General features: G+C 55.5%; 1 protein-coding gene and 1 long non-coding RNA gene across 4 annotated transcripts in view; one reads left to right on the plus strand and one right to left on the minus strand.

The window, feature by feature from the left end:
- Positions 1-452: 452 nt before the first annotated feature.
- LOC310895958 lies at positions 453-4,377 on the minus strand. Its single transcript, XR_014581072.1, has 3 exons — positions 2,996-4,377; positions 2,765-2,853; positions 453-2,645 (listed from the first exon to the last, which is right to left on the minus strand). It is a non-coding gene; the product is annotated as an uncharacterized lncRNA (long non-coding RNA).
- A 519-nt stretch (positions 4,378-4,896) lies between these two features.
- Positions 4,897-27,950, plus strand: part of OTOF (otoferlin) — a 77,706-nt gene continuing 54,652 nt past the window's right edge. For all 3 annotated transcript variants that reach the window (XM_083827680.1, XM_083827679.1, XM_083827681.1), the window contains exons 1-3: positions 4,897-5,373; positions 9,793-9,851; positions 14,155-14,243. In XM_083827680.1, the coding sequence (XP_083683806.1) occupies positions 5,295-5,373; positions 9,793-9,851; positions 14,155-14,243 (227 nt within the window). In that variant the 5' untranslated portion in view covers positions 4,897-5,294. The remainder of the gene's footprint in view (positions 5,374-9,792; positions 9,852-14,154; positions 14,244-27,950) is intronic.

Raw genomic sequence — 27,950 nt, forward strand, 5'->3', positions numbered from 1 at the left:
CTTCCTGCACCCCCCTGCACCCCAACACCCCTTGCACCCCACAGCACCCACTCGTGAGCATCGCCTGCTGCCACTGCCTGCACCCCCCTGGCACCATTGCCTGCACCCCCCGACCAACCCCTGCACCCCTCAACCCACCCTCTGCAATAAAAGTCCCCATATTTCCATTTTTTATGTTTTTTTTTTGTTGTTGTTTCTTTTTGGGGGGGCGGGGGTGTGTGTTTGTTTTGCTTTAGGCAGTTCCTTTGTGAAAGGGGAACCGTGGGCATTTTTCCTGCCCGAGGAAGGTAACTGGGGACCTGCCCCCAAAAACTTTGGGAAGGGTGAATCGCCTGCGTGGAACCAGTGCAGACAACAGTTGCACACACAGACAGAGGCACATTCGGTTAAAATAATTTAAAAATCCCTTTAGGCTTGCAAGGGCGAGCGCTCGAGCTTGGGGACATGCGGGAATTGGAGGGGCAGGTCTTTATCTGAATCTTGATCAGAAAGGTCTGAGATATTGCAAATAAAAAATAAATAAATTAATTAAATTAAAATTAAAAAAAAAAGGAGAGAAAGAAAAGAAAAAGAAAAGGAAAGAAAACAGAAATCCAGAGACCTTCCGGCACCTGCATCGTGCTAGGATTTGCAGCTCTGGCTCCGGAGATGTCCTGGCCACCTCTCCTGGCCAGCTCATGACCCAAATGCTCGAGCTCTTGTGGCCGTCTTGTCTGGTTCCCAGTGAAATGTGGATTCATCCAGCATGGGAGTGGTGGGAAGAGAGAATGGTTCAATCCATTCCATAGGAGTTTTCTACGAAAAACCTCGTGGAAAAGCACCGCGCGTCCTCACAACCTGCTCCTCCGCAGTGCGCATGGATTAGGAAAGCTGGGTTTGTTAGTTGTGCTGAGTTCAAGAAAATGGGAAAACCTCCATATCAGAACTTGTTAAAAAAAAAAAAGAAAAAAAAGAAAAAAAAGGAAAATTTCCCCAAGGAGAGAGCTGCTGCAGAGCTGAGGCTGCCGAGTAACAGGATCAGCTCTGGCATTTAAGGAAGGGCGAGGAGCTTGCCTGGCGTCCAAGCGCGGCTCTCCAGGCGGTCTCGGAGGATACCATGGGAAGGAAAGAAGGTAAATGGAAAATGATGCAAAAGGCCACATGGATTTTTTTTCCATTTCCCCCCGCGCTTTCTTAGCAAGCCCTTGCGTTTGCTCACGCTTCTGCTTTATGTACAGAAACTGCCTCCACAGCATTTTTCCCCCTTTCTTCCGAGACCAGCACGCGCGTGCAGAGCCGCCCACCACCGCGCTCCGAACTGCAGATGATGCCGCGGTGCGGCGTTACCCCACAAAGCCTCGCTCGTGACGGTGGCGTCCCAAAAAACCCTGCAAAATGCAAGAGACTCGATGCGGGGGGTGGGGGGGACACAGCTGGTGCGGAGAGACCTGCAGTGGGCGAGTCGGGTTTGGGAAGAGCAGGGATGGGGAAAGACGGAGGCTGGGCAGCGTGGGGCTGGCCCGAGGAAGGTCTGAGCCGCACAAGGGTCGCTTCTGCTCCTCGCTGGCCTGTCCCCAGCAGCAGCAGGCGATGGAGAAGTGTTTTTGGTTGCCGCTCCCATTCCGTGGGGTTTGGGATGGCGGCTGCCAAAGCCAGAGGGCTGTGGCTGGCGGAGATGAGCGGGGTGCCCCAGGTTTTGAAGCCCAAGCCGCTGCTGAGCTCGGCGGACAGGGGAACCTGCAGCGCTTCGGCGATGGAATAAAGACCCTGCGGGAAAAGGGCAGGCGATGGCTCTCTCAGCAAAATCACCCACTGGAAAACGAAATCCTCTCTATCCTCGCACAAAGCCGCTGCTTGGGCCAGCTCAGGAGCTCCCTGATAAGGGTGGTTTCTGTGTCTGAGAGGAGCCCATCGGCCAGAGCTGCATTAATGCTCGTCCCAGCAGCGAGGCGAGCCTGCGGCGGGGTGAAAAGCCACGGGCTGGGCTGCGCGAGCACATCTCCATCCCCTGTGTCCCCATCCAGCAGGATGAAGCACTCGCAGGACTTCTGGATGTGTTAAATGCCAAATTCCTGCTCCCAGGGGCTCAGGGAGCAGCTCTCCCAAGCTGCTTTCATGGCAGATGCAACGGAAGGGAATTGCTCAGGCATCCTTCGGGGCTTTCTAGCAATCAGAAGGAGATTTGGAGAAGCTCATTTGGCAGAGACAGCTCCTTTGGGTGTGCTCTTTGTGCCGTAGGTCTGGGTACAGCCCTGGAAGGAGCTCTCTGCCTCCTCCAGGCTGAGCAGCAGCTTGGAGCTGGGGCTGCTCGGGCTGTGGAGCTGCTGGGACTTGAGGCAGCACCCCACATGCCATGGAAAAAGAAACCTAACACATGAAAATCTGCCTCTATGCGTGTTCACACACAGCCCTTGAATAATACACGGGCATCCCGGTAGCATTGGCTTGGAGCCTGTCCCAGAGGTTCCTGGTTCCCAGCTCAGTCCCCAGCACGATGCCCCTCTCCGGCTCTCCGACGAGCTGGCGCTGCCCACAAAATCAGGGAAAAGAAAAACATACAAAAAAAAAAAACAACATAGAAACTTTCTGTAATTAATATAAAGGATCTCAGCGGTTTGACAAATGGGGAGGTTGATATGATTTCTCCAAGCGTAGGAGGAAAAGAGCTGGAAAAAAAATAGAGAAAAAGAGTTAAGAAGAGAAAATTTCATTAATTTTGGACGTGAAGTCCTGTAGCATCATCATAAGGCCATTGTTTTGGGATGGATGATTGGATTGGGCTTACTTTGGTGGGATACTGGTGCTGTGGGAGGTGCACGCAGAGGGTCTAGCTGAGGCCTGATCCTGCCCTGGCAAGCTGTGCTTTCCCCTTGCCTTTGGTGTAAACCCATAGTAAATAGGAACAATCAGCAGTGATTCAGAGGTGGGTGTGGGATTTTATTCACATGCAGCGATGTGAAAATTGCAGAGAGGTTGTGAAAATCGAGATTTATGTTTATGAAGGGCATTTTCTCACCTTGCTCTGCTGATCACATCCAGCTGGGGGAACGCTTCGGGTGCGCCGTGCTTCGGGGCCCCGTGTGTTGGCTTGGCTTGAAATCGGGTTCCTGCGTTGTTCCTGCTCACCTTCATTATCCCATTTAATTGTGTAATGGGTCGATAAATCACCAGCGGTGCAGGTGGAGACCTTCTCCCATCTAAAAAAAGCACCGAGCCTCTTCAGCTACGAGCAGACAAACACCAGCAGAGTTTGTGCAGGGACGTGACCAGGGTGCAGCTCCATCCAGAAGACCCATGGGGGATATTTGCACACCCGTGGAGCTCCTGCAAACCCTAACCCCCAGGACGGCTGGGGCTGGGGGCACCCCTGGGTGCCCCTGTCCCCCCCTGCCCCAGCAGGGTGCCCAGCCCCATGTCCCTGGGCTCGGGGAGCTCTCCAAGGAGCAGCCCCCGGCCCCTCTCCGTGGGCTGCAACCCACCAAAGCCAAGCACGTGCCCGGGGTCTCGGTCGCCACTGACCAGGGTCCCACCAAACCCCGAGCAATGTGGGTTTGCCTCCAGCCAGGTCCTTCTTTAAAGATCGCTCATGTGATGTATAAAGAGTAATTTATAACAGCTCGGATATCTGCTTTCTGGTGCTGGGGGGGAGGTTAAAATCAGCTCCGTGGTGCAGGAGGTGCTCTCTGTGTTCTCTGTGGTGCCGGAGCTTTTGGGGCAACGTGGGTTGCTCTGACGGTGACTGCCTGAAGCACTGGTGTAATTTGCCTGCTCTAAAACAGAATTTGAGAAGCGGAGCTGGGGGAGATAAAGGCGAGGACATCTTCTGCTGGATCTCCAGAAAGTACAAGTGGTACCAGCGGGAGGTTTCACACCACTGGTTCTCTCCAGAGCTGCTCACAATGATTTGGAGGAACCCAGGGGCTGACGCTCATCCAGCTGCACATTGGCCTCACAGCAGGGGAGAGCCAAGCACCTGCAGGGTAAAACTCGTGCCAAAACCCATGAGAGCTGCTCTGGATGATCAGGACAAACCCCAGAGAAACCCTCGTTGCCCCCAGCCTCCAGCATTTTAGCAAGAGCGAAGGCAGAGGGGGGAAAGGGGCTGCAAAAGCAGCAGCAGCCTGCGCAGCTCTGCCGAGAAGGACCAAAAAGGAACCAAGAAAATGTTGTTGGATGGAACCAGGTGCCCTATTTCCAGGGCTTTATTACCCATTTATGAAGGCTGCACCCTCGCTTGTCTCTCTCTGGTGACACTACAGCCTCCTGGGCTCGCTCCCCACCACAGAAGTATTTTTCTGGGAAGCGTCCAAGCAGGAAAGCAAGACGTCAGGCTCGCAGCCCCCACCTCCGTGCTCTTCCTCTTCACAAGCCCACATTTTAAAGCTGTTATTTATGTCTCGACCCCCCCCCCCCCCCCCCGTTTTGAGGCTCAGAGCACGACGAGTGCGGACTGCAGAGCGGTGCATGAGCTCCCAGCATTTCCACCAACCTCTGGCCCCAACCCAGAGCAGCTGAAGGGCCGAGGTCCAGCGCCCCTGGGGGGACTCTGAGCCTGTCCCCCCACCCCCAGGGGCTGGCACAGGCGGGGGGATGGATCTCAGGCCCCCCACCACTTGCTCCCCACCCCAGGAGATGCTGAGAGCAGCGGGGTCCCCACGCACCCCATGTCCCCATGGTGGTCCTGGGTGGTGGGACATGAGCTCAGGTCCCCCCAGCCACCATGTCCCCCCCTGTGACATGCTTGGGGGGAGGGGGACACACACGTTTATTCTACCCCCCCAGCCAGCAGCACACCTGGGAGGTGCCTCGCAGCGGGGGGGGGGGGGGCCTGCCTCAGTTTCCCCACTGGGAGATTGGGGGGGGGGGGGTCTGGGGGTGGTTCCTGCATCCCTTTCCCCCCCCCCCCCCCCCCTTCAACCACCTCCAGCCCCGGGGAGGGGCGTGCAGGCGGGGCCGCTGCTGAATAAAGGGATTAATTCGGCGCTGGGGAGGGAGAGGGGGCACCGCACCGCACCGCACCGAGCACCGCGCACGGCACCGCGCAGAGCCCCGCGCATCTCCGGACGCATCGCTCCGCACCCCGCGCATCTCCCGGCGCATCTCCCGGTGGAGACCCCCGCGCATCTCCCCGCGCATCTCCCCCCACATCTCCCCGCACATCTCCCCGCACAGCCCCGCGCATCTCTGGGCGCATCGCTCCGCACCCCGCGCATCTCCCGGTGGAGAGCCCCCGCACATCTCCCTGCGCATCTCCCGGTGGAGAGCCTCCGCGCGTCTCCCCGCACATCCCCGCGCGTCTCCCCGCTCCGCACCCCATGGCTCTGCAGCTCCAGCTCCGCACCGTCTCCGGCCTCCGCGGCAGAGCCGACCGCATCGCCAAGGCGGCTTTCCGAGGTAGCGGGGAGGGGGCCGCGGGAGGCGGATTTTGGGGGGAGGGTCCCGCCTTGGGCCGTGCCCGGGAGCCCCTGCCTCAGTTTCCCCATGGTGGGCGCACCCAGGGGGTCGCACAGCCCTCCCCGAGGGGGTGTGAGCCCCCTTGTAGAGCTGTCCCCCCCCATCCCTGCTGCCCTGGGGAGGGGAATGGGGAGGGAGGGGGAAGTCCTAGGGTGGTGAACCCCACTTCCCAGGGGATAGCTGGGGGGAGCTGGGCCCCTTTTAGGGTCAGGGCTACAGCTCGGGTGGCAAAGCGGTGCCGCCAGGGCAGTGTCACCAGAAGGGCTGGGAGAGGAACTTGCCTGGCTCCAGGACCCGCCGCGTGCTGGGATTTCTTCTGAGGCTGCAGCTTTGGTTCTGCTCGGGTCCCCTCCAGCCCCAAAGCCTTCCCAGGGGGGCTGAAAAAGGAGCCAAACCTCCCCAGGGGTCTGTGCTCTCAGCACAGCCACTCCTGCCCCATCCCTTCCTCCCAAAATCAGCACAGGGATAACCCCCCCGGGAACAGGTTGCACCTTGGACCGATGGAGAAGCCCAGGATGGTCCCAGCCCCAAAACGCTCCCACCTGGAGATGCTCCCTTGTCCCCATCCCATGTTCCCATCCCTATTTCCCGGCACAGTGCAGGATTGCCACCGCTGTCACGCCGGGCAGCGCTGGCTCCAGGCAGGATGACACCAAACCTCACGGCCCCGCTTCCTTCCCCGTGGTGCTGAGCCACCAGCTGGGCTCCTCGTGGGCGTTTCTTTGCCTCTAAGAAATTCGGTGTCGTGGCCGAGGAGGTTAGGAGCTGTTTTCCTGGTAGCCTGCTGCACTCAGCCTCTGTGCGCAGCGGGGACTTGGCCTCGTGCTGCCCATCTCACCGCCATGTGCGGCTGGGGATGATTTTTTTCCCCAGCTCCTCCTGGGCAGCGCAGTCCACGGCCAGGACACCAGCTGCTGCTGTTCTCTGCAAGCTCAGCCCTGGAGGAGAAGCATTTGGCAGCCAGACCCAGCAGGGCTGGATCCTGAGGTTGTGGCTGGCAAAACCCCATGGCTAAAAGGGCAGCGGCGGGTTAGGGAGTGATCCCCATCACGGCTGGGGCAGGACGGGCCCCCTTTCCTCGCCCAGCGGGTGGAGGAGCTTTGGTCCCGTTCCCTCCTGTGCCACTCTGTCTGTGCCAGAAGCTGCAGCGAGCCTTGCCCATGAAGGGACCCATAGCTTAAAGTGCCCTGTTTGTGCCGTGTTAGCGCCATCCAGCACACCCAGCCCCAAATCCTGCCCCAAACTGCTTGTGGTCCCTAAAGGGGACAAGAGGAGACTGCTCGGTGCCTGCCCTGCGTGCAGGGGTGTCCGGGGGCAGAAGCTGTGGGTGTTTTGTGGATGCAGGACATCACAGCTCTCTGCTGCAGGAGAGCACGGGGCTGGGGGTGCTGGCTAACGTGGGGCACGAACCTGGGACAGGTCCTTGTTGTGTGGGGCTGCATCACCCTGCTCCGGATGGATGGGCTGGAGTTATCAGTGTGCCATGATACAGGAGCTGTGCGATCGTTGTAGGAAGGCGATCTCCCCGAGATACCCCTTGTTCAAGAGCTCTGCCAGCTGTAAGGCAGGAAGGAGGATTTGCCCCACCAGCTGGAGCTCCCTGGCGTTGGACCAGAGCTGGGTGGCAGCACACGGTGGGAAGGAGCAAGGAGAGAAGCAGTGGCAAGCTGAGCTGCTGGTTGCTATTCGGACGTCAGAGCCTCAGACCAGACGTGTTGGCAGCCCCGGGGGCTTGGACAGGCTCACGTGCTCACCTCGCGGTCATTTCTCGGTGGGCTTTGTGGATGCTTGCCTGGCTCCTTGCCCCGTGATAATTTAGGATTGATGGGGAGCAGGGTGATGGTGTGGGGACGTTGTGTTATTGGTGTCCTGTTGGCTTCCCAGCCCTGTGCTGGGCTGGGGCCAGCAATGTTGGTGTTGCCCTGAGAGGGGCCGGGGGCTGCTCCTTGGAGAGCTCCCCGAGCCCAGGGACCTGGGGCTGAGCACCCTGATGGGGCAGGGGGGGGACAGGGGCACCCAGGGGTGCCTCCAGCCCCAATCATTCTGGGTTCTGTGACCCTAGTGTCAGCCCCGGGGGAGCATCCCCGGGTGGGCAGCTGAGGTTGGTGCCCAGGAGTTGAGGGAGGAGACTCGTGCCACCCTCCGTTGACTCTACAGGCAGCGTTAGACCCCAGTTTTTGCGGGGAAGGAGTTAAGGAAGGAGCCGGACCCGGTGCGACAGGCTGCTCTGTGCGTTCCTGCGGGCTGTGCTCTGAAATGCTGCTCGGCTCCAGCTCGAGGAGGGGATTAATAAGTCACAGCTCCGATAAAAGGGCTCCGATTAGGGTCCGACGTGGGAGGGGAACAGATCAGGGCTGCTCGTCTTACACCAGGGGCCCCATGCACCCGGTGGCTGCCCTGGTTGTGCTTTGCAAATAGGAGAAACTGAGGCACGGACGGGAGCTGGTTGTTGCTCTCGGTTGCAGGAGGAGCTGCCAGCTTGTCCCCCCCAGGAGGAGAGAAGGGGATAGCCAAAATCCCACCCCGAACATCAGGGGCTCCCCTCCCACCGCAACGTGGGACTTGACTCACCAGGCACCAAAGGGCCACCTGTACCTGGGGGACCGGGCTGTGTGAGCCAAAATCCCGTGTCTTTTTGAGACCCTCAGCTTTCTTAGGAGGTGTGGGGCTGGTTCTGAACTCCATCACGCTGTCGGTGCCCTGTGCGTGCCCCAGGCTGGCTCACAGGGGTCTGCACAGCCCCACGTCCGCTGCCTCTGCAGCTTTCCAGCTTTCCACCCCTTTATTCTGCAGGGAGGACTCAGAAGTGAGCTAATTTGGGCTTTTAAGCAAATCTTTGCGCTGCAAACTGGCTTCAAGGGAAGAGCGGAAAAATGTCCAGGGGCTGGAGCACAAACAAGCACGGTGGGAGGGGGAACACCGGAGGTGTCCGCTGGTGAATTTTCCCCACCCTGCTCATTTTGTGGGGGCCAGCTCCTGTCTCCCAGCAGGATCTGAGCTTTTCCAGGGCTGCAGTGGGACAAGAGCATCCCAGACCCCTGTGCAGGGTGCAGGACGTTTCCCTGCCCTCTTCGTGCTGTTGTGCACCCAGGGCTGTGCCGGTCCCCTGCTGGAGACAGGTCTGCCCCTAGCGCAGTGTTTTCCCTTAAACCTGGTGCAATCAGAGCACTTGTCAGCTAATCGATCACAGGAGCTGGAGAAGAGCTTGGTGAGGTCTCTGGATTAGCTGTGCGTAAATGAGAGACCAGCCAGAGACCCCGCAGCACGCCAGGCACCGTGGCTGATGGCATCACTTTAAGGAAACAATTCCTGGCTGGGCATAGGGCAGGGGCTCCCACCACCTTCGCTTGCTGTAATACCTGCTCTCAGGTCAAATAGGGTGGGTGGCAGATTGCCCACCTTGGGTGGAGTGTCTTCTCCAACCTGCACGTGCCCACCGGTGGCTGATTGTCCCCCCCCGACCTGCGCACGTCTCATTACCCTGGTCTGGTATCTTGGTGTGCATGGGGATGCTCAGCACCCCCCCCTGGGAGCCCACAGCGGTGCTTAGGCGCTGCCTGCACCGACACACGGTGCCTGACCCCATAGCTGGGGACTTTTAGGGTCTGGCTCCTGGTGGCTCCGTCCCTGGTCCTGCAGGTGGAGCTGGCTGGTGTGAGGTCCTCGAGAAAATCCCCCATTTGTGGGTGGAAAGATTCATGGCAGGGGACCGGGAGGGTGGTTTGGGATGTGTGGTGCACCTTCTGGCTTTGCTCCCAGCACCTGGCAAAGGGATTTTCTGCCTCTCCTTGGGTAACGATTAAATCCGAAAGGGCCCAGCTATGGGATGGGGCATTCCCTGCAAAGAGCCGTGCCCGCAGGATGTCTCAGTTTTGGTAAAATGAAGCTGGTGGCACAGTGGGAATGGGGGTGCCCCGGCCTCCAGGGGCTGCCTGTGTAGGCTTGGCCCAAAGCACCCGCCCTGAGGCAGCTTTAATTACCCAGGAAGGAAAAAAAAAAGAAAAAAAACTCAATTTGATTCAGTGAGATATTATTAGCATTTTCATAACACCACAAGAGGCAACGTTATGAAGTGGCTATTAACTAGAAATATCGGTTTGGGGATGGGGGGGGTGAGGTTATCCCACGAGGGCAGCCAAAAACACCAGGCTGGGGCTCCCGGGACGTGGTTTCGTGGTAGCCCTGGCAGCGCTGGGTGAATGGCTGGACCTGATGGCCTCAGAGGGCTTTTACACCTCAGCGATCCTACGATTCCCTGGGGAAGCCGATCTCAGCAGCCACCCCAAAGGCTCGGCACAGAGGCTTCTCTCCCCGTCGCCCTGCTCACAACCAACCCGTGTCTCCTCATCCCCTCTGCAGGGCTCTCCTTCTACACCCGAGTGCTGGAAAGCTGCGAGGACGAGGCCAGGTTTGACGAGGTAAGAGGAGACGTGCCTGCCCCCTGGTCCATCTCACGTGCCTGGCTTGCTTTGCCGTGACTGATTTTCCATAAAAATATCCATTCTCCCTCTGGAGCAGAGGGATTCCCAAGGCAGCAATACCTCCTTGCAAGGACAGAGGGGGAAAAAAAATGCAGTTACAGGTGAAAAACTCAAATTTAAGCGTGTTGGCACCATCTTTATGAGCTCCAGCATTTCTCTGGTGGGTGCTGAACGGATCTCATGGACCACAGGACCCCGGTCTGGTGGGGCTGGGGGTGTCGGGGGTGTGAGACCTGCAGCACTTCCCCATGGTGTGGACGCTCCTGGGAGCACGGCTCTGCCTTCCGCCTGCCTTTCCCCTCAAACGCAGCCCTGGTGCATGTGGGGCACGGTTAATTAAAAAAACAACCCGTGTGGTTGGCACTGAGGTTTCAGGAAAAAATACGGGGGGAACCCCACGGGCTCGTGGCTCGCCGTCCCCTTGCCTAGGAAGGAAGAAGCCCTTCTTGTCCCAAATCTTTGCTCGGTGCCAGCCCCCGTCCCCTGCCCTCGCATCGTGGTGGTGACAAGCTGATTGATCCCTTTTTGGGGGCCCACGGGGTGACGGATCAGCCCGGCGTGGGGCTTGGGAAGGGGGGCGAGAAGGAACCGCAGCCCCAGCCCTGCGTGGTGTTAAAATGCAGCTTTGCCCTCGGCGGTTACCGAGAAAATATTCAGAGATGATTGAAATAAGGTCACCCACACAGGCAGGGAGTAGAGCTGCTGCTCTGAAGTCACTTTCAGAATGGAAATAGGCATTCAGAGGAGAAGGGGTGCTTCCTTCGATCGTTCTGCGCTTCTCCGAGAAGACAACCCATTCCCAGGGGCGGGAGAATAGGTGAGCCCAGGAGAAATATGAAGATTTTAAAGCTGTTTATCACATTTAAAGCTTTTTTTACCGTTAGAAAATAAGATTCCTTCCTGGTTCTGGGTGTGGGGTGTGTCTGTGGGGCGACAGCCCCGAGCTGCTCCGAGGTCGAGGCACCCCCAGCTGCTGGATGTGACCCTGGGGGGGTTTTGCCCTCAGTGCAGGTTTTGGGGGCAGAGCCCAGCCTGGGCTCCCCCCAGTGCCAGCAGGATGGGGTCAATAATTGCTGGCAGGAAAGGCAAGCCCCCGCTCCTGGGCTCACCCCTCCAGCTCTGCGGGTGACTTGTTGGCAGCTCACAGCCCTGCAGGATCGGACCGAGGGTGCTGTGCCTCCTCTGGGTGCTGGAACGGGGCTGCTGCTGCAAAAGGTGTTATAGGTGCAGTCTTGTTTCCTCCCACCCCATTAAATCCCTAATTAATTGCTCGTGCTGCTGAAGCAATGGCCAGGGCAGGAACGTGGGTGTTGGAGCCAGCGAGGGGGTCCTGGGCTGCCCCCAGCAATTAGCCGATGGGAGAGTCCGGGAGAGAAATATTTCCACCTGGGTATACACAAATAACAAGTAATCGACAAGCCCAGATGACAACTTCTTTTTTAAATTAATTTTTATTATTGCCTCACTGCAGCACCCCGAAGTCCCCCCACCAGGAGCCTTCACAGGGAAGGGAAGAGCACATCAGCTTCCCCGCCCCCGCTTAGCATTCGCGAATCCCACCACCAGGCTGGATTTGGGCTGCCCCAGTGGTTTCCTTTTTGTTTGTTTTCCTCCCGTTTCTTTTTTGCAATTATTTTTATTCATGGCTTAATGAATTATGCAGAACCTGGGCCTCTCCAGAGCCTGGGGAAGAAAAGCTGCTGGCTATTCCGCAGGGTGGCCGCGGCGCTGTGGCTGTTTCACATAACCAGGAACAGTCACATCGTGACATCCCACGTGCACCCCGAGTGGTTTCTGCTCCAAGGGGAGAAGAAACCTTTTTTTTCTTCTTTTTTTTTTTCTTTTTTTTTTTCCCTTTGTTAATAAAACAGATAAAACTGACCCAGCAGACATCACTCGCTTGGCTTTGCACAGGGCTTTTGATAAGACTTCTAACAACAAACCAGCGAGGAGAATCACCTGCCAGCCAGCTGGGGAAGGAGGGAGCGCAAGGAAAGCAGGGGGGGAGCTCGGGGAGCAGCCCCAGCTCTGGGAGGTGTCACGGTGATGGATGGTGGGGATAGATGTGCTCTGGGTCTGTGTTAACGGGGTCTGCTCATGGGGTTTGGGGGGCAGAGAGCAGGGGGCAGCCCTTCCCCACATCCCACTGCAGCCTTGACACCTGCAGGTTCAAGGCAGAAATACCCTGCAAATATTTACTACTGAAGGTAACCAGCTGTAGAAGCCACTTATCTGGAAGGGTAATTAATTGCTGATTGAATTCTGGTGTGTCTTTTTTTTTTCCCCTGTTTGTTATTTGTTATGAGTGAGGCACAGGGCATCTCTGATTTAGGAGCCTCTGAGTAAAACACAAAAAAAATCCGTGGTCTGGGTTGTATTAGAGGTCAGTGAGTGACTATAATAATCCTTTCCAGGCTTAAAAATATATATATATATATATATAAAATTCTTCCTAAGGCTTAGAGCACAGCATCCTTGGGGGAGCGATGGCCACGTTTTGCTGCAGGATGCCCCAGGGCATGGGATGGTGCATCTGTAAGAAGAAGAGGGAGCAGGGCTGAATACCCCAAATCATCTGGATCAGTTTTCCACGCACGGGGATAAAACCAGGAGGAGAAGGAGTGTGGATGGGCAGGGCACGGGTCGTCCCCGTGCTGGGGAAGATGTCACAGCTCTCTGTGGTTGGGGATCTGGGTGACGTTCCTTGTCCTGCTGGTGGTTTTTGGGGGGTTGTGGACAACTTTCAGAGCAGGGCGCTCTCCTTTACTGAATCGCATTCCCCAGGGTTTGAGGCAGACCGCCAGCAGTTAGCAGGCTGCGTGCGTGGCTGCGGGTGGGGGTCCCTCTGGAAACAGCCTGCAGAGCTGGAGAGCTGGACACACGGCTGCTTCTCCTCCCGGGGCTGGAGACCTCTTCCAGCACAGAGCACAGCGCCGTGGTGTGCAGCAGGGCACGAATAATGCTGGGAAGAGGAGTGGAGCTGCAGAGAGCAGCAGACTGGGGCTCGTCCCTGTGCTTTGCTGCTCTCCCAGGTGCAGGGCTTTGGCATTTGCTCGCTGGCTGTGGTGTGAACATCCCCCAACAGGCTGCGTGGCATGGAGGGCTCTCAGCAAGGCTCAGCGGGGATGCTCGGAGGGCTCGCCCGTGCTGGGGCTGCAAAAACCCAGAGGGCAAGGGGCAGCTGGGTCCCCGACCCCACAGCCCAGGAACATGGGGCAGGGACTCACCCATGTGCGTTCAGGACAGGGGGATGCTCGTTCCAGTTCCTCCCCAAAATTTGGTCTGTGGACAGTGATGTGCCCAAGGAAGACGTTCTGGGGCACTTTATCCAAAAGCCTGACTGCCCCACTCCGGTGGGTGCCGGAGCCCTGGCACAGGTCCTGAGCACGGGGCCTTGCTCCCCATCCCTGTGGGAAGCAAAGCGATGTCGTGAGGCCATTTCTCTTTTTTTTTTTTTTTTTCCCCTATTTCTGGATGTTTTTATATTTGCTTCCTTGACTCACTGCAGGAAACATAAAAGGGAAAAAATTAGCTTCGGAGATAAGCATTTGAATGTTTCTGAAGAGTCGCAAACATCTTCCTGTGAAGCTGCTTGGCCAGCACTTTCCCTTCCAGGCTCTGAATGCAGCCCTGCAGCGGTGCGGGGCTCGGTCCCGCTGCCGCATCCCCGTTTGCTGGTGCTGCTGCCCCCGAGGCACCGAGGGCAGCTCGGCTGGGGCTCTGCTCGGACATGGGAGGCTGCAAGGGATGCGAGACTTGGAAAATGAGGGAAGCTCGGGTGGTTTGGCCTGGCAGGGTGATTCCTTAGCTTGGGGAGGAAAAAAAAGCAAAAAAATTGAAACCCAAATATATCTATATCTATAACCCAAATATATCTATATCTAATCCAAATCTATATCCATCTATATCTAATCCATCTATATCTAATCTATCTATATTTATATCTATGTAGATATAGATATAGATATAGATATATAGATATAGATATAGATATAGATATAGATATAGATATAGATATAGATATAGATATAGATATAGATATAGATATAGATATAGATATAGATATAGATATATTTGGCTCCAGGACACATGGTTAGCAAGCCTCCTGTGAGACAGCCCTGCCTTTTGCTGGGCAGAAGGGGTGCTCAGCATCCCCCCGTGGCCCTCCCAGCCCCATCCTCATCACCTCTGCCGCCTCTCCCTGTCGCCAGCCTGACATCTCCCCGTCCTTCCTCCCCAGACCTTCCGCTGGCCGGTTGCAAGCAACGTCGATGGGAACGAGATCCTGGAGATCCAGGTCTTCAACTACAGCAAGGTCTTCACCAACAGGTGAGAGCGGGGCTGCCCTTCCCTCCCACCATCCTGCTTGAGCTGGGGCCACATCCCTCGTGGGTTTGGGGGCCGGAGGGTGACGAAGAGGTCGGTGGTGTTTCCTGGGTTGGGCAAGGAAGCCCAAATGTTTTGTGAAATAACACAGCTTGTGAGTGCAGCTGCTAGCACCCAACAATTCAGTTGTGGTCGCAGCCACGTCTACACCATGGTTTTGTGAAGGTGCTGCCGTCTGGTTCAGTACGCTTTGCATGTGTTTAAGAGAAAATTAAATATTTTTGTAAGTTAAAAAGGTGGAAGTTTCTTTAGTAAGTTAACAAGGTGGAAGTTGATACCTGAAAGCGTCTCTCCGGCTTTGCAAATTCTGCACTTGGTTATTTATCTTACTATTTGTTTTAATTTGTTTTCACCTGGATATGGTCGTTGTCAGGACTTATGCATTATGTGCGATGTTATGAGGGTTTTTTTTTTTAAGGTTTATTCCAGTTAAAGTTTTGCCCACACATTGATAATGAACACAAGAGAGGAAAAGTTTGTCCTCTCTGTCAGCCTTAGTGTTTTTCATACATTTTTCCATGCTGTCACTGCAAAAATACGGGAGCGTTTCACAAAAACATGAATGAGATGTGGGTTGTCCTACAGAACATTTACGCTGATATTATAGAGGGAAAAAACAAAAAAAAGATCCTTTTTTTTCAAGGTTTGCAGACTGCATTAACAGACAGCTGATGGGCAGCCAAGGAGAGGTTCTGCAGGGCTTGTCCTGCTGCTGTGCTCATCCCATAGCCAGGCCCTTTCCTCTCCCACGAGCTTTGGCTTCAGAAATAGAAGCCAGGACTTCACGGTGAGCCTAGGAATGGGAAGAGGAAGAAGGTTTGAGAACTGGTGGACAGAAGGAGGGGACCTGGGTGACGTGCAGGTGCTGGTGCCCACGGACAGGGGCAGTCACCGTGAATCCATTTCTTGTGTGTGCAGTGGGGCCAGGCGCTGAGCCCCCCCTTACTGCGAGGTGTAACCCAGCCGTGGCGTGTCCTGGGGTTTGCTGTCACTCCCAACTGTCCTCCCTGGTGCCTTGTCTTTATAAACCCTTCTGCAGCCAAGGAAGGGCTTGGGCTCGTGGCTGGATGTTGGATGTTGCTGTTGGTTTGCCTGTGGTTGGACGTTGCTTGGGTCTGGCTCTCTGGAGGAACACACGTTGCTGAAAGGATTTGTTGTAGCAAAAAACACAGTGGCAAACATTTTCGCTCTGAAAACAAAGTGTCTTCCCCAGCTGGGGCTCAGCGGGGTCCCCAGAACATCTCCCAGATGCACGCAGACGTTCATGCAAAAGCTTGCTTCGCGGCCCAAAAACGAGGAGCCAGATGGTGTGCAGGGCAGGCGTGCTAAATACGCACAATTAAAAAAAAAAAAAAAAAAGAGAAAAAAAGATTACCTACCTTCATCTTGCTTTTAAGTCGGAGCTTGAGCAGCAGAAGAGTTGAAAAACTTGTGCCATTCAAGGAGCAAGGCAAGGAGCCCCCAGGGGATGGTGGCTGGGCTGGGGGGGAAGCATGGCAGATGCAGAGAGAGGAGGGGGCCAGGGAGATCCCAGCTCTGCTTGGTGTGAGCCACCTTGGGCCACGTTCAGACCACTTACTAAAGGCACCTACACTGAGACAGTGGAGCTGGAGAGGTCTCCAGGCTCATGAGCGATGCCCACAGGGCATGTGTGAACACCTTTGTCCCCTGGGTACTGTCACTGCCACGCGGTGCAAGGCACTTGCGGCCAAGGCAGGCTCGCTCCAGCCTGGAGACAGACGATGGGAAGGGACGGGGCATCCCGCCAGCCATGGTGGCTCCAGGCCTCCTATCTTCATCACCCATCAAAAATAAACAAAGTCAGGCCAGCTGAATCAGACGGTTTTGCCTTATCAAACTGCGCTTCAGGGCGTACCTCATTTACCGCCTGGACAGCAGTGTGGTGTGCACACAAAGAAGCAATCCCCTCTCCTCTCTCTCTCTCTCTGAACCTGAAAAAAAAAACACTTGAAAGATGCACTAAGAAGTAGAAAGTGCAGTACGTGTGTCTGCAAACAAAGGACTGTTGGTGTTCCTCTGTGGGACCTGGGAAGAGGAAAAGCCAGGGCATGGCAGCAGGCTGCACTGATCAGAGGCTGAGCCAGCAATCACTCGGGTAATTCCTTCCTCCCCCTGGGCGACCAAATTCTCTTAGAAATCTCCAAATACCCAGCACAAAATAAATATCCCAATAAAGCAGCCAAATTAATCAGTGACTTTTTTCCTTTGACGAACTGCTTATACAGCTGCATCAAGCCAGCTGAGAGCCACTTCCACTCCCAGGACAACCTTCAGTATTAGCATTCCCATCACTTTGGTTATTTTCCTCAGTTTGCCTTTGGCTCATGGGGGCCTGGGCTGCCCACGCCTATCAGCCTTACTTTCAGCAGCAGCTGGTGGTGCAGGAGGGAGCAGGCTGCAGCCTTGGGTCTGCACCTCTGCCTTCCACGGACACTCAGCCGGTGCTTGCTCCCTACGACCCCATCTTCAGCATGAACCAAGCAGCACCGTCACCTTTATCCCTTGCTGCTCTGCACTGAGCAGGGATCCGACCCCAGCTCCCACCAGCTCATCCCCCTCAGTACAGAGAAAGCCCCACGCTGTGCTCAGTGCCCCAGGGACACAGGAGTCACAGCTGAGGCAGCAGGGCTCCTGTCGTGGTGCCTGCAGCCCCCAAAACCAGGAGCACCTCTGCCTGCTTCTTGGCAGGCATTTTCATCCCTTGAAAGTTCTCACGCCTTTGTAGTCAGAGCATCCCTCTGCCTTGCTTTTGAGAAGGCTGCTCCTGGTTTTTTTTTTTTTTTTTACCATCCCCAATCATCTTTGCAGCTCATTATCCCACCAGTGTTCAGTTTTCAACGCCTCCCCTCCAAAGCGCAGGCTGGACACACCTTACCCACCTCCCTCCTCCCTTCACGCAGCCAGGCAGTAATTGCTTCGTTACGCTCCGTGGTGCAAACTCCTGCAGGGCTGTGGATGCACCAGCTTCTTGGAGCTGTTCCCAGGAGTGCAGACCACGATCTGCCAGCCTGAGGTGCTGCTTCTTGGAGGTGTTTTTGGCCCGTGAGTGCGCGTTTGGGTTGGCTCAGGCACACTGTGAGGTCCTCACCATCCTGCGGGGCTGCCTCCACTCCCCAGTGATTGAGTGCTCATTATTTGGAAATTGTTTTGTAAGTCATTTTTACATGTCAGTCACCAATGTAGTAGTCATCGGGGTTTAATAGCAAAATTGCACTATAGCACTGCCATTCAGCGATGACTATCAACTGATATCCTATTTTTAGAGTTTCTCCATTAATCTGCTCTTGTTAGTGTGTAGCATCGATAGCAGGCACTGTAAAACCAAACGTTTTGTAGAAACCTATTCCTCTCACGCAGTTACCAAAAAAAAGATGACTCTGAAGAAGCACACCGAGCTTGTTTTGACATGCTCCGTCTCCTCATAAACCTACCTCGAATGTCATTGATTACACTCCAGTTTTTAATTGCATTTCTGTTGAATCCTATACAGGATTTTCTATGATTTTCCTAGGATGGCTGCCAGGTGAGCCGGGCTCTCTCCATTCACCCCGCGTGAACGCTTTGCTGTGCCGGGATTTCTCTGTTATTCCAACTTCATTACAAATGCTGTCAGTGGATCAGGGGCTGCCAGCTTGTGTGTGATGATTACCCACAAACTACCTCTGGAACAACGCACAGAAATATTTATCCAGCATGTTTGCCTGCTTTATATCATTATGGGCTGGAACAGCAGCTACTGCCCCTGTTTCTGGGCTGCATTTGCCTTCAAAAGTGGAGCTTATTGTCCCCAGTACTGCTGGGGCCAGAGGCCGGCTGGAGGATGCTATCGTCCTGCTGTGGTCCTGGGGTGGGCGCTGGGAGCATCCTGACACCATCAGGACCAGGCTCAGGTGCTGGCACGGGGCTAATCTCAGAAAGATGCTCTGTGGCGGAGCATCCCCAGCTCCCCGCAGCAGCTTTCCAGAGTTTAATTCCCTGTTCCATCTCTCTGCTAAATTAAAAAGCACTTCAGGTTGGAAACAGTTTCCTCGTGCTGGCATTTGCAGACAGTGGTGAAGTGATCCCCGAAGCATCCCTGCAGTGGTGTGTGTGTCCCAGCAGCGAAGGGAGCCCCAGCACGGGGTGCTCTGGTTGTGTGGGGCCCCCAAACCATCCGTCCATACAGCACAGCCCAGGGCAGGGGTGGGGAGCAGGGAACCCCCTCGGCAGGCACCCAAAAGACACCACCTCGAAGGAGCTGGCACCTCTATTAGCGTTGTTATTACAACCGGGCACGATCTTGTCATAGCATATCAGACCTCAGACAGGAACCAAAAGACGGGGTGAGCAGCGAGGTGTTAAATCAGGGAGGTGAGAAACTGGGGAAAGTGCTGAAGGTTTGGGGTCAGGGTGGCAGCTTTGTGTCGCAGCACGAAGCCAGGAGAGCTTTGAAATCTGGGCATGGTAGGCCCATCACGCAGGCACCGCAGGTGGACGGGGACCCTTGTCATAGCCCCCTGGGATGGCTGGGGCTGGGGGCACCCCTGGGCGCCCGCCCGGCCCAGCGGTGCTGCCTGAGGGGCAGGGGGAGCCGCCGGGGCTCCGGGCTGGGCCCGGGGCCTCCGGGCCCGGCCCTGGGCACCGCCGAGCAGAGCCCGGCTCCGGCCTCTCCGCACCTCCCTGCGGGTCCTGACGGCCATGGGGGAGCTCCCCCGGAGCCTCCTCTGCTCCAGGCCGAGCAGCCCCAGCTCTCGCAGCCTCTCCTCACAGCACGGGGGCTCCAGCAGTAACGGCAGCAGTAACGGGCATCAGGGCTGCCACCGAGACAACGTGAAGGAGAAATGAGGTTTCAGGAAACGACCTGCCATTGACCAAGTAACCCTCCGAGTAGCTGAACCCGCAGTGAGCGGCGAGGGCTCTGGAAGAGCTGGGAGCAGCAAAACGCATCCTGCCCTGGGACCATGTGTTTTGGGACCGGGGGGTGGACAAGTTCCTGAAGTTCCCCGAGGCAGAAGGCCACCAGGAGCCCAAGGGGGCAATGGCAGCAGAGCCTCGGTCCAAGCCTACAGGCTGCCTAATGGGGGTGGAAGGAACTGGCTTCAGATCTGAGCATCGGCAGCAGGAATCAACCTGCAGAAGAATGCTCCAAGTCAGAAATATAAAGGGATTAGCCGTGGATTTATGTCCTGCCTGCTGAGAAATGCCCACACCAGTACATCAGTGCCAGGTCCCGAGGCAGGGCCACAACCACAGCCCGTCCTTCTGTCCCAGGAGGAGGAGGACAGACAGACACAAATCTTGGCCAGGAGGGAGAGGAGAAGGGAGAAGCAGGGCCCTGTCCCCAGGCTTTGGAAAGGCGAGCCGTGGTGAATAATTCACGTGCAGCTGATTAGCACAACTTATCAAAGCCCCAGATAAAGGCACGACACCCGATGCAGGCCTGCCGTGAATAATGGAGGGGGCCGGTGCCGAGCCGCAGCTTCGTGGCTATTGCCTTGCCTTTGTCTGCTGCTCTGTGGCCAGCACCATGCAGCTAATTAGCTGGTAAGATAATCCTTCCCTGGCCCTGGTCCCCTGACAGCAGCTGATTGCTTCTGGCTCCACGGAGGGGCTGTGGGCTTGTGCCTGGTGGCTGTCCTTGGGAGCCGTTCCCCAGGGCAATGCATGGCTGGGTGCCCGAAGAAGGGGGCAGTGCCTTGAGACAGTTCATGAGGGCAATGAGGGCACCTTAAATGAGGAATACCATCCTCCAGCCATGGTCGGTGGCAGTTTCTTCAGTAAAAATGTGTAAAGAACCTCCTGACTTCCACGGTGGCCAAAGGACATTTCCCCTGGGATGTTTATTCTCCATCTCCAAACCACTCTCTTCTCTTCCTTGGTCAACACTGCCCAATGTCAACTTGTTGGGGACCAAGCGGAAGCAGGGTGCCCCATGCCAAGGTATAAAATTGTGTCAGTGCACGTCCACAGCCAGAACTACAGAACCACAGCTTCCCTGCCCCTACCTCAGCACCACGGCCGGGCTGGGAACTCTCCCTTCCAGCCCAGACCCATCCAAACCACCCTGGGGACACCCTGCCCTGGTGTGGGTGGATGAGGGACAGTGCTGCATCCTGGTGGAGGTTAATTCACTGGAGAAGGTGCAGATTTAAAATCCTGCACCCGAGAGCCCAAGAGAAGGACAAATAGGAACATTCTTATGCACCCACCCTGAAAGCATGAGATTCTTCATCTGATGCCACGCATCGTGTTATGGAAAGCACGTGATGAAACCAAACAGCTGCTGCATTGTGAAGTGATTTGTAGGAACTCAGTGAGGAACTCCTACAGGAGAACAATTCATTTTTGCCCTTTTCCTTCTGGTCCCCTGGGGAAACCTAAAAAATATCTCCAGGGTGAGTGAAAATTCATGGCTTATGATGCCACAGTGCCCTGGGGGGGGAGCATGTGCAGGAGGAAGGTGTGTGATGTGGGGTCCCAGATGTGGACCCGAGTGTGTCCGGGCAGTAGAAGACACCGTGAGCCACGTCCCAGCGACCTGGGGCAGGGGACCACATGTGTGGGAGATGCAGAGAGAAGCAAGGAGCAAGCGGAGGCAGCAGCCAGGGCCGCACGCCGTGATGGGGAGACACCAGAGGACACCAAGTGGTCCAGCAGCCACAGAGCAGATCCCCAAGACAGGAGGTCCTGCCCTGACCTGGGGGACCGCCGGGAGCAGCTTCTTCTGCGCCCCACGTTCTCCCCGTGCCTGGAGCCAGGACATCCCGTAAGGATGGAGAAAGCTGCACGAAACCTCATGCCTTTTGCTCCGAGGAGGTTTGTTTTCCTCCCCGCTGGCTGCATGTCACCGTTTTCCTCTCCGGGGTGAGAAGAAGCAGTAACCAGATCTGGACAAGGGTGATGCCGGGGTGGGCACGCAGATAACACCCCCGGCAGAAAGCCGATCCGAGGAGAGCAGGCGGCAGCTGGCTCCCCTTACCTGGCCAAGAGACAGAGGGACTAATACCAAGGGCTTTTAATACAGCTCTCTGGGATAAAAATAGAGCTTCGTTTTGTCCTTCGTGCTCCGGCTTCTTCGGTAATCCGGGTCTCTGCAGGATTTGTGCCTTTAGTGAGAAGCTGCCCTCAGCGGGACTTGGGGACGCCGAGGTGCTCACCGCTTCTGCACGCCCGCGGACGGTGACGTGCTGCAGAGTCACCGCAGGAGCCTGCAGCGCTGGGACCTTTCTGCCGCCAGCCGCGCCGAAACGTCGCGGGCAGCCCCTGCAGCATCAGCGGTGCGGCAGCAGGACCGGTGCTCCCCAGTTCCCCCTCAGTGTGCCAGGTCCCAGGGACGCCACGAGGTCGCACCCGGGGGCCTGCGTCCCACCCAGTGGAGCCCTGGGCGCACGCATAAAAATGTGCTTTTTGCGCAAAGAATTGCTCAAAGGCAGAAAATAACTGCACCTCTGCAAATAAAACCGTGTGCTTTTAACCCAGACAAAATGTTTGCAAAATATTTCATCTAATAGATCGAAATGGATCTAATAGACCAGAAAAGGGGCCAAACGCTCTGGAGCTGCTTTATTTTATTTTATTTTATTTTATTATTTTATTTTATTTTATTTTATTTTATTTTATTTTATTTTTTTTTATTTTATTTTATTTTATTTTATTTTATTTTATTTTAATTATTTTATTTTATTTTATTTTATTTTATTTTATTTTAATTATTTTATTTTATTTTATTTTATTTTATTTTATTTTATTTTATTTTAATTATTTTATTTTATTTTATTTTATTTTATTTTATTTTATTTTATTTTATTTTAATTTTTAAACAGTAAATTAAATTAGACCTCTTCAGTTCAGAAGGGGAGATAACTTGCTCTAACTTTTGCTTAGCCCTGAAGTGGTCAGAGAGCTGGACTTGATCTTTGAAGGTCCCTTCCAAGTGAACTATTCTACACTGCGCTATGCTGTGCTATGCTATGCTATGCTATGCTATAACAGACCGACATCCGTCAGGCTAAACCAGGGAGGCAGCAGTTATTCATCCCCTGTTCCAGCAGAAAAATGTGAAGGTTTAAAAGAAGACATCAAGAGGCAGGCTCAGGATGAAGTGAGTCTTCAGACGAAGCCAGCTGGGCTGTGGAGGACCCCAGGACGTCTTGTGGATACCAGAAGTTTACAGGCTCAAAACTGAATTTGGCATCTTCATGGAATAAAAATCTACATGAGTTTATTGAACACCAAGATATTTCCTCTGGGCCAGGAGCCCTACCGTGGGCATTTTTGATGGGCCAGAAGACATGTACACTGACCAACAGGGCTTGATGAGCTGCCTGATGTGTCTGGGTTATCAGTACAAACTGATTTTTCCTCCTGAGAGCCCAGGCTCCCTACCCTTTGCGATCCATGGACCGTACTTTTTATTTTTTTATTTTTTTTTCCTAAAATCCGCACTTCCTCTGCATTTTCCATTGCATTTGTTGGGCTGTGGGGTTATTCGCCTCCAAGGCAGGTCCATGTCCAACCTCTTTTCCAGGAGCTACCAAATGAGTTTGGTGGGATCAGTGAGCAGGGTCTCCTCGAACATCCCCCTGCACTTGGACGCTGCAGAGCTTGCAGTGGCAACCACTGGCCGTGCCTTTAGGTACAAAACAGGGTTCATGCCATGCTGTTAGATGCAAAACATTCCCTCCTGTGGCTTACATGATGTGCGCCCAGAGCCTGAAGCAGCCTGAAGAGCTTTTTTCACGGCACAGCCAAACCGCTGCTTCTTTTGTAATCATCCTGCTGCAGCCAAAGCTTCCCAAATCGCTTACCTCCTCATCACCCTGCTGCGCCCTGCCTGCGTGGACGGTAAATTGGCTTACCCTGTGAGTGTGTGCAATCATTCCTGGTTTGTTAATGGCTGGATAACCCAGAGAAACGTAGGACACCCCAGCTGCTCCACCCCAGCAGCCTCCAGATATGAAAAGTTGCTTCGGTGAATTAACTTTATTTTTTCCCAAGCAAACTCTCGCAAAAATTCTCATTAAATATGAATGGATTTTCATTCACCCTGGAAGACAAGTGGAATAACATAATGAGTGCCAGTCAGCCCTGTCTTGTAGAAACAGATCCTGTCAGGAAAGTCGCTGGGGATGCGATTACAGACCTGGTTGCCAAAGGTGCTGACGTGGATGCGCTCAGGCTTGGCACGGTGTCTGACTCGGCGACACACAATATTTTGACTAAGAAATGAAAACCCAGCAAATCTTGTCACGGCGGGCGCTGGGGGTGTCGTGCACGTGCTAAGATACCCGCAGAGACTGGGGACAGGGATGTGTCACCAGGGAGGATGGCAGCCTGGAGAGCCCTGCGGGGATCAGGGCTCCTCGTGCGGCCGTGCGCACCTCCCCGCACTGGTGAAGGAGAAGGATGGATGGATGGATGGATGGATGGATGGATGGATGGATGGATGGATGGATGAAGGGATGGATGAAGGGATGGATGAAGGGATGGATGAAGGGATGGAAGGATGGATGAGTACAGGGAGGGATGAGAGTCCACCTGCATTCCAGAGGCTCTCCCAGGTTCCAGGAGCAGAATTTGCCCAGGGAGCAAATGGCATCCAAGGGCTGAGCTAGCAGGGAAGGAGGGACAAGCCTTCATGGCCTGGAGGATGCTGTTGGCAGAACTGGACCAAGCTGCACAGACTTCAGCTTTTTTTTTTTTGCCTAATAACATCTCGGGCTTCAGTGCTGCAGCCTTTGCTTTGAGGGAGTGAGCACTTCAGTGCAGGCAACGCCTGGCAGGGTTCTGCATCCCCCCGGGCACTGTCTGTCCTGAACTGCTCTGGGCATGGCATGCAGAGGGATTATTGGAAAGGTGGCACGTGCCACGAGGGCAAAGAGCAAAGGGCAGCACGTGGTGGGATGTGCAGCAGTCCCAGACCGCCCCAGTCCAGGGCTGCAAGCCCAGAACCGGGCTGGGCTGGTAACAGAAGATGCTCGAACAATCTGATAAAATTACGAGTGACCCAGAAAAACTCCCTCTCTCTTTCCATCAGCAGAAATGCCAGGGAAGGGAGCAGGGCACTCGATGAATTATGAAAGGCTCGGAAGTGAAAGGCGGCGCAGACAAGTGCTGAATATTTGATCCCCTCTGGCTTGGCTCTTGCTGGAGACGTGGGCTGGGAGGGGGCCAAGGAAGGAGACCACCGCCCCAAGCCTGACGTGGGTGCATCTTTCTGGTCCTTCCCAGACATGAGCTGGGCTGAGGTCTGCGAGCAGAGTCACAGCTCACAACGGGCTGCAAAGACATGGAAAGAAAGTGGTGCAAGGGCCAACGTGTGGCTGCCTGCTCGGAGGCAGGAGCACCTGCTCGGTGCCTGCTGCCACGATACGGATATTGCGGCTGGGGAAAAACTGTCAGGGGGCCAGAGCTGGCACTGAGACTCCTGCTCTTCTCCAGCCTCAATTAGGAGCACTCACAGGCAGCTTTCGTGTGCTTTTTGGCTGCAGCTCAGTGGGGGGGGAGCTGAGAAGTGCTGGAGGTGGGCATGATGTTGCTCCCCCTCCGGATTTCTCTCGGTCCCAGACAGGAGCAGCACAACAGCAGGGCACAGAAGAAGGGGGGTGGCAGCTTCAGGTGGGTCTGGGGGCTCAGGAGCCCTCTGCTCTCTGCTGCAGCCGGGTCCTGCTGCCCGGGATGTTCCCACTGCCTGCTTGGGGGCAGAGATGTCTCCCCTGTGACTCTGGGGTCTCCCCATCCACAACCACGCTCTGGACGACTTCTGACTGCATGTCACCAGTCCTTGTGATGCTGGGAGGGGGGCTGGATGGGTGCTGAGCCCGCGTCCTCACCCCCTGCATGAGGAACCCGACACTCGGACGTGTCAGATGAGGTCTGCGGGGCCGCTTCGCTCTTCTCAACTGTTCCCCCTGGAGCCCAGCGGGACGCAGAGGGCTGCTTGCGAAGCGCCTCCTGGAGATGTTTGCTCCTTGTTGGCCTCCCGGGCTCTTTTCCCACTCTTCTTAAGATGCATTTTGACAGCGATGGATCCAAACACGCTCTCAGGGAGAGCTGCAGCACAAGCGTCTGGCTGCTGCCATGCCCTAAAGCCCTGAGCCCTCCTGGCACGGCCCAAGCAGCACTGGGGACACCCCCAGGCTGTGCCCTGTCCCAAAATGATGTTGGTGTTAAGACACGAGATGGGCAGAGCTGGGGCCTCTCGCAGCTGCCTGCTGTAGGGGTTTGTTCCCCACAAAGCACCAGGGAAGCGCACGCGCTTTGCCACTGCTATTTGTCTGAACCACGCTTTTTAAGAGCAGCCTGCCCTGTCCCACCAGCAAGGAAGGTCGTAGAGGAAGCAGAATCAGCATCCATGGAAGGATGGATATGGGGGGGGGGAGGGGTCAGCATCCACGGAAGGTTTTGAGGTTTGGCAGGACAAAGCCAATGGCCAGCCTCATCCGGAGCTGGTGGTGCTCACCGCAGGAGGTCCCTTCTGCACAGCCAGACGTAGTGACCCTTGAACGAAAAGCTCCATCCCGGTGTGAGATTCCTTCGGAAAAATTAAGTAAAAAAACCAAAAAAAACACAAGACAAAACACAACTGCTTTGTTGTTGGAGCAGCAGCAGCTGTGAGCCCTGGGCTGCAGGGGATTTCAGACGGGAAGCAGATGTCCAGGTGGTAAGAGCTGGGCACGGGCACGTTCCCACCCCTCTGCAACTAAAACAAGCCAAGGCAGCTTGAAACCACTTCAGAGCGCTCGCTGCAGTGTACGTGGGAAGCAGAAATGTCCAGGAATGAGGAGCTGCAGTCGCACTTTGTTTCTCCTGCCTCCACCAGCCCGAGGATGCTGGAGAGGGCGGTGGAGGCAGCCGGAGCCCAGGGCAGGTTCCCCGGCTGCCTCCAAGTAGCTGCAGCTCATTTCCCTCCACGCTAGTAAGGACTTTCCGGGACTTCCCCACCCCTCTGGGGGTGTTTCCGCTTACAGACACCTCTGCCATGTGCACCAGCCCTGCACCTTAGGGCTGTGCAGCATCGCCAAGGGGCTGCATTTTGTGCCAGCAGGTTAAATACCAGCAGCTACAAACATGCAGGAACACGAACTGCACAGTGAGCTGCCAGCCGAGCCTAGAAACCTTCACAAATAAACTTCCCTAGTAAGCAACCGTACTGAAATAACCTGATTTAGAGCTCAGGCCACAAGAGAAGCCCTCCAAACTGACTTTGAGCAGCTACCTGCTGACATGGATCCAGCCAGCCCAGGGGACAGCCCTCCAGAGCCCCCCAGCACAGCCTGTGATGAGGTTTGAGAGATGAAGACATCTCTAGCAGAAGCCTTTCCAAAGCAACAGAGAGCAGCTTCTCTTGCAAACAGCAAACCTCATTATTTAGCAAACCCTGAAATCCAGGCTGATACGGCATTTTTCCCCTGATAAGTGCATCCCTGAGAAGACGCGGGTCTCGGTGGGAAGCGGTGCTGCATTATTCATGTGTGCAGCAATGGGGAACGCTTGGAGAAAAGGAGTTTGTGATCAACCTGGCGTCTTGGGGGTGCACCAGGGAGCTGGGGCGGGGAGGTGCAGGTCCTGCAGGGTGCTCACGGGTGGGTGGGAGCGCGGCACACAGGAACAGCCCTGCCCTGTGCTGCCCTCTGCTCCTGGAGCATCACGCACCGCCACGGCACCCTGCAGCGGGGTCCCCCTGCTGCTGCTGCAAGCCAGGGCTGGGTAAGTGGTTGAGCCACAGAAAGGTCATTTTTCTGTTCTTTCTCAGGTGGTTTATTAATGTCCCCCCCAGCAGGTCACTTGGCGAGGGGTGGGAAATTGAGTAACTACATGGCACAGCTTGTTTTCTGGTCAGACACCCCTGGGGCTCTGGGCAGCTCCATCCCAGGTCAGCCTGGACACAGCATCGGTGCTTGGGCTGCACAGGGGCAGAAGCGCCCTCCGTGGCCCACACACAGCACGGGCAGTTCCTCTCTGATATCTTATCTTGATAAATCAGCGTCACAGGGATGCCTCGAGGTTCACAAGAAAGCGGTTTTGTCAGCAGCTGCTTCCTTGCTGGAGCAGAGTACTGCAGAAATGTTCCTGGTGCACCACCTCTGTCACCTGGGATCGTGGCGCTGGAGGTGCCATGCGAGGCCAGTGGTGTAAGGCAGCTCCACTTTCACCTTTTCAGGGCTTTTTCCGTGTCGGGAGCCACTTGTTTACTCACAGCTGGCTCTTTCCTCGGGCTGACTCAGCCCGGTCTGCACAGGTCCCTCTGGTGCCGCACCAGCACACGGAGAACATAAAGCCACAGCTCCTTGACAAGCCATGAGCTGGCGAATAAGTAATGGCTTTTATTAGCGAGCGCCAGGCTTCTCTGCTCCCCGTGGCATCCTCTTGGGCTTTTAATTTAACTAGCAGGGCTGCTTTTAGTGCACGGTGCTGCACTCCTGGCTGCGAGAGCAGCGGGGCGCAAAGAGCCTGGGCAGGAGCCACAAAGAGCGACGAGGTGTCTGCAGTCGGGGGGCTCAGGTGCTGGTGCGACGCTTGGGGAGAAGGATCCACGGTGGTCGGGAGGTGTTGTACGCCCTGCATCAGCCTCGGTGCTTGTTGTATGCCCTACATCAGCCTCGGCGTTTCTTGCAGCCCGTGGTGGGAGCCAGCGGGTCCGGTGGGGAC

Source organism: Anser anser, assembly GCF_964211835.1.
Source record: "Anser anser genome assembly, chromosome: 3".
NCBI lineage: Eukaryota > Metazoa > Chordata > Aves > Anseriformes > Anatidae > Anser > Anser anser.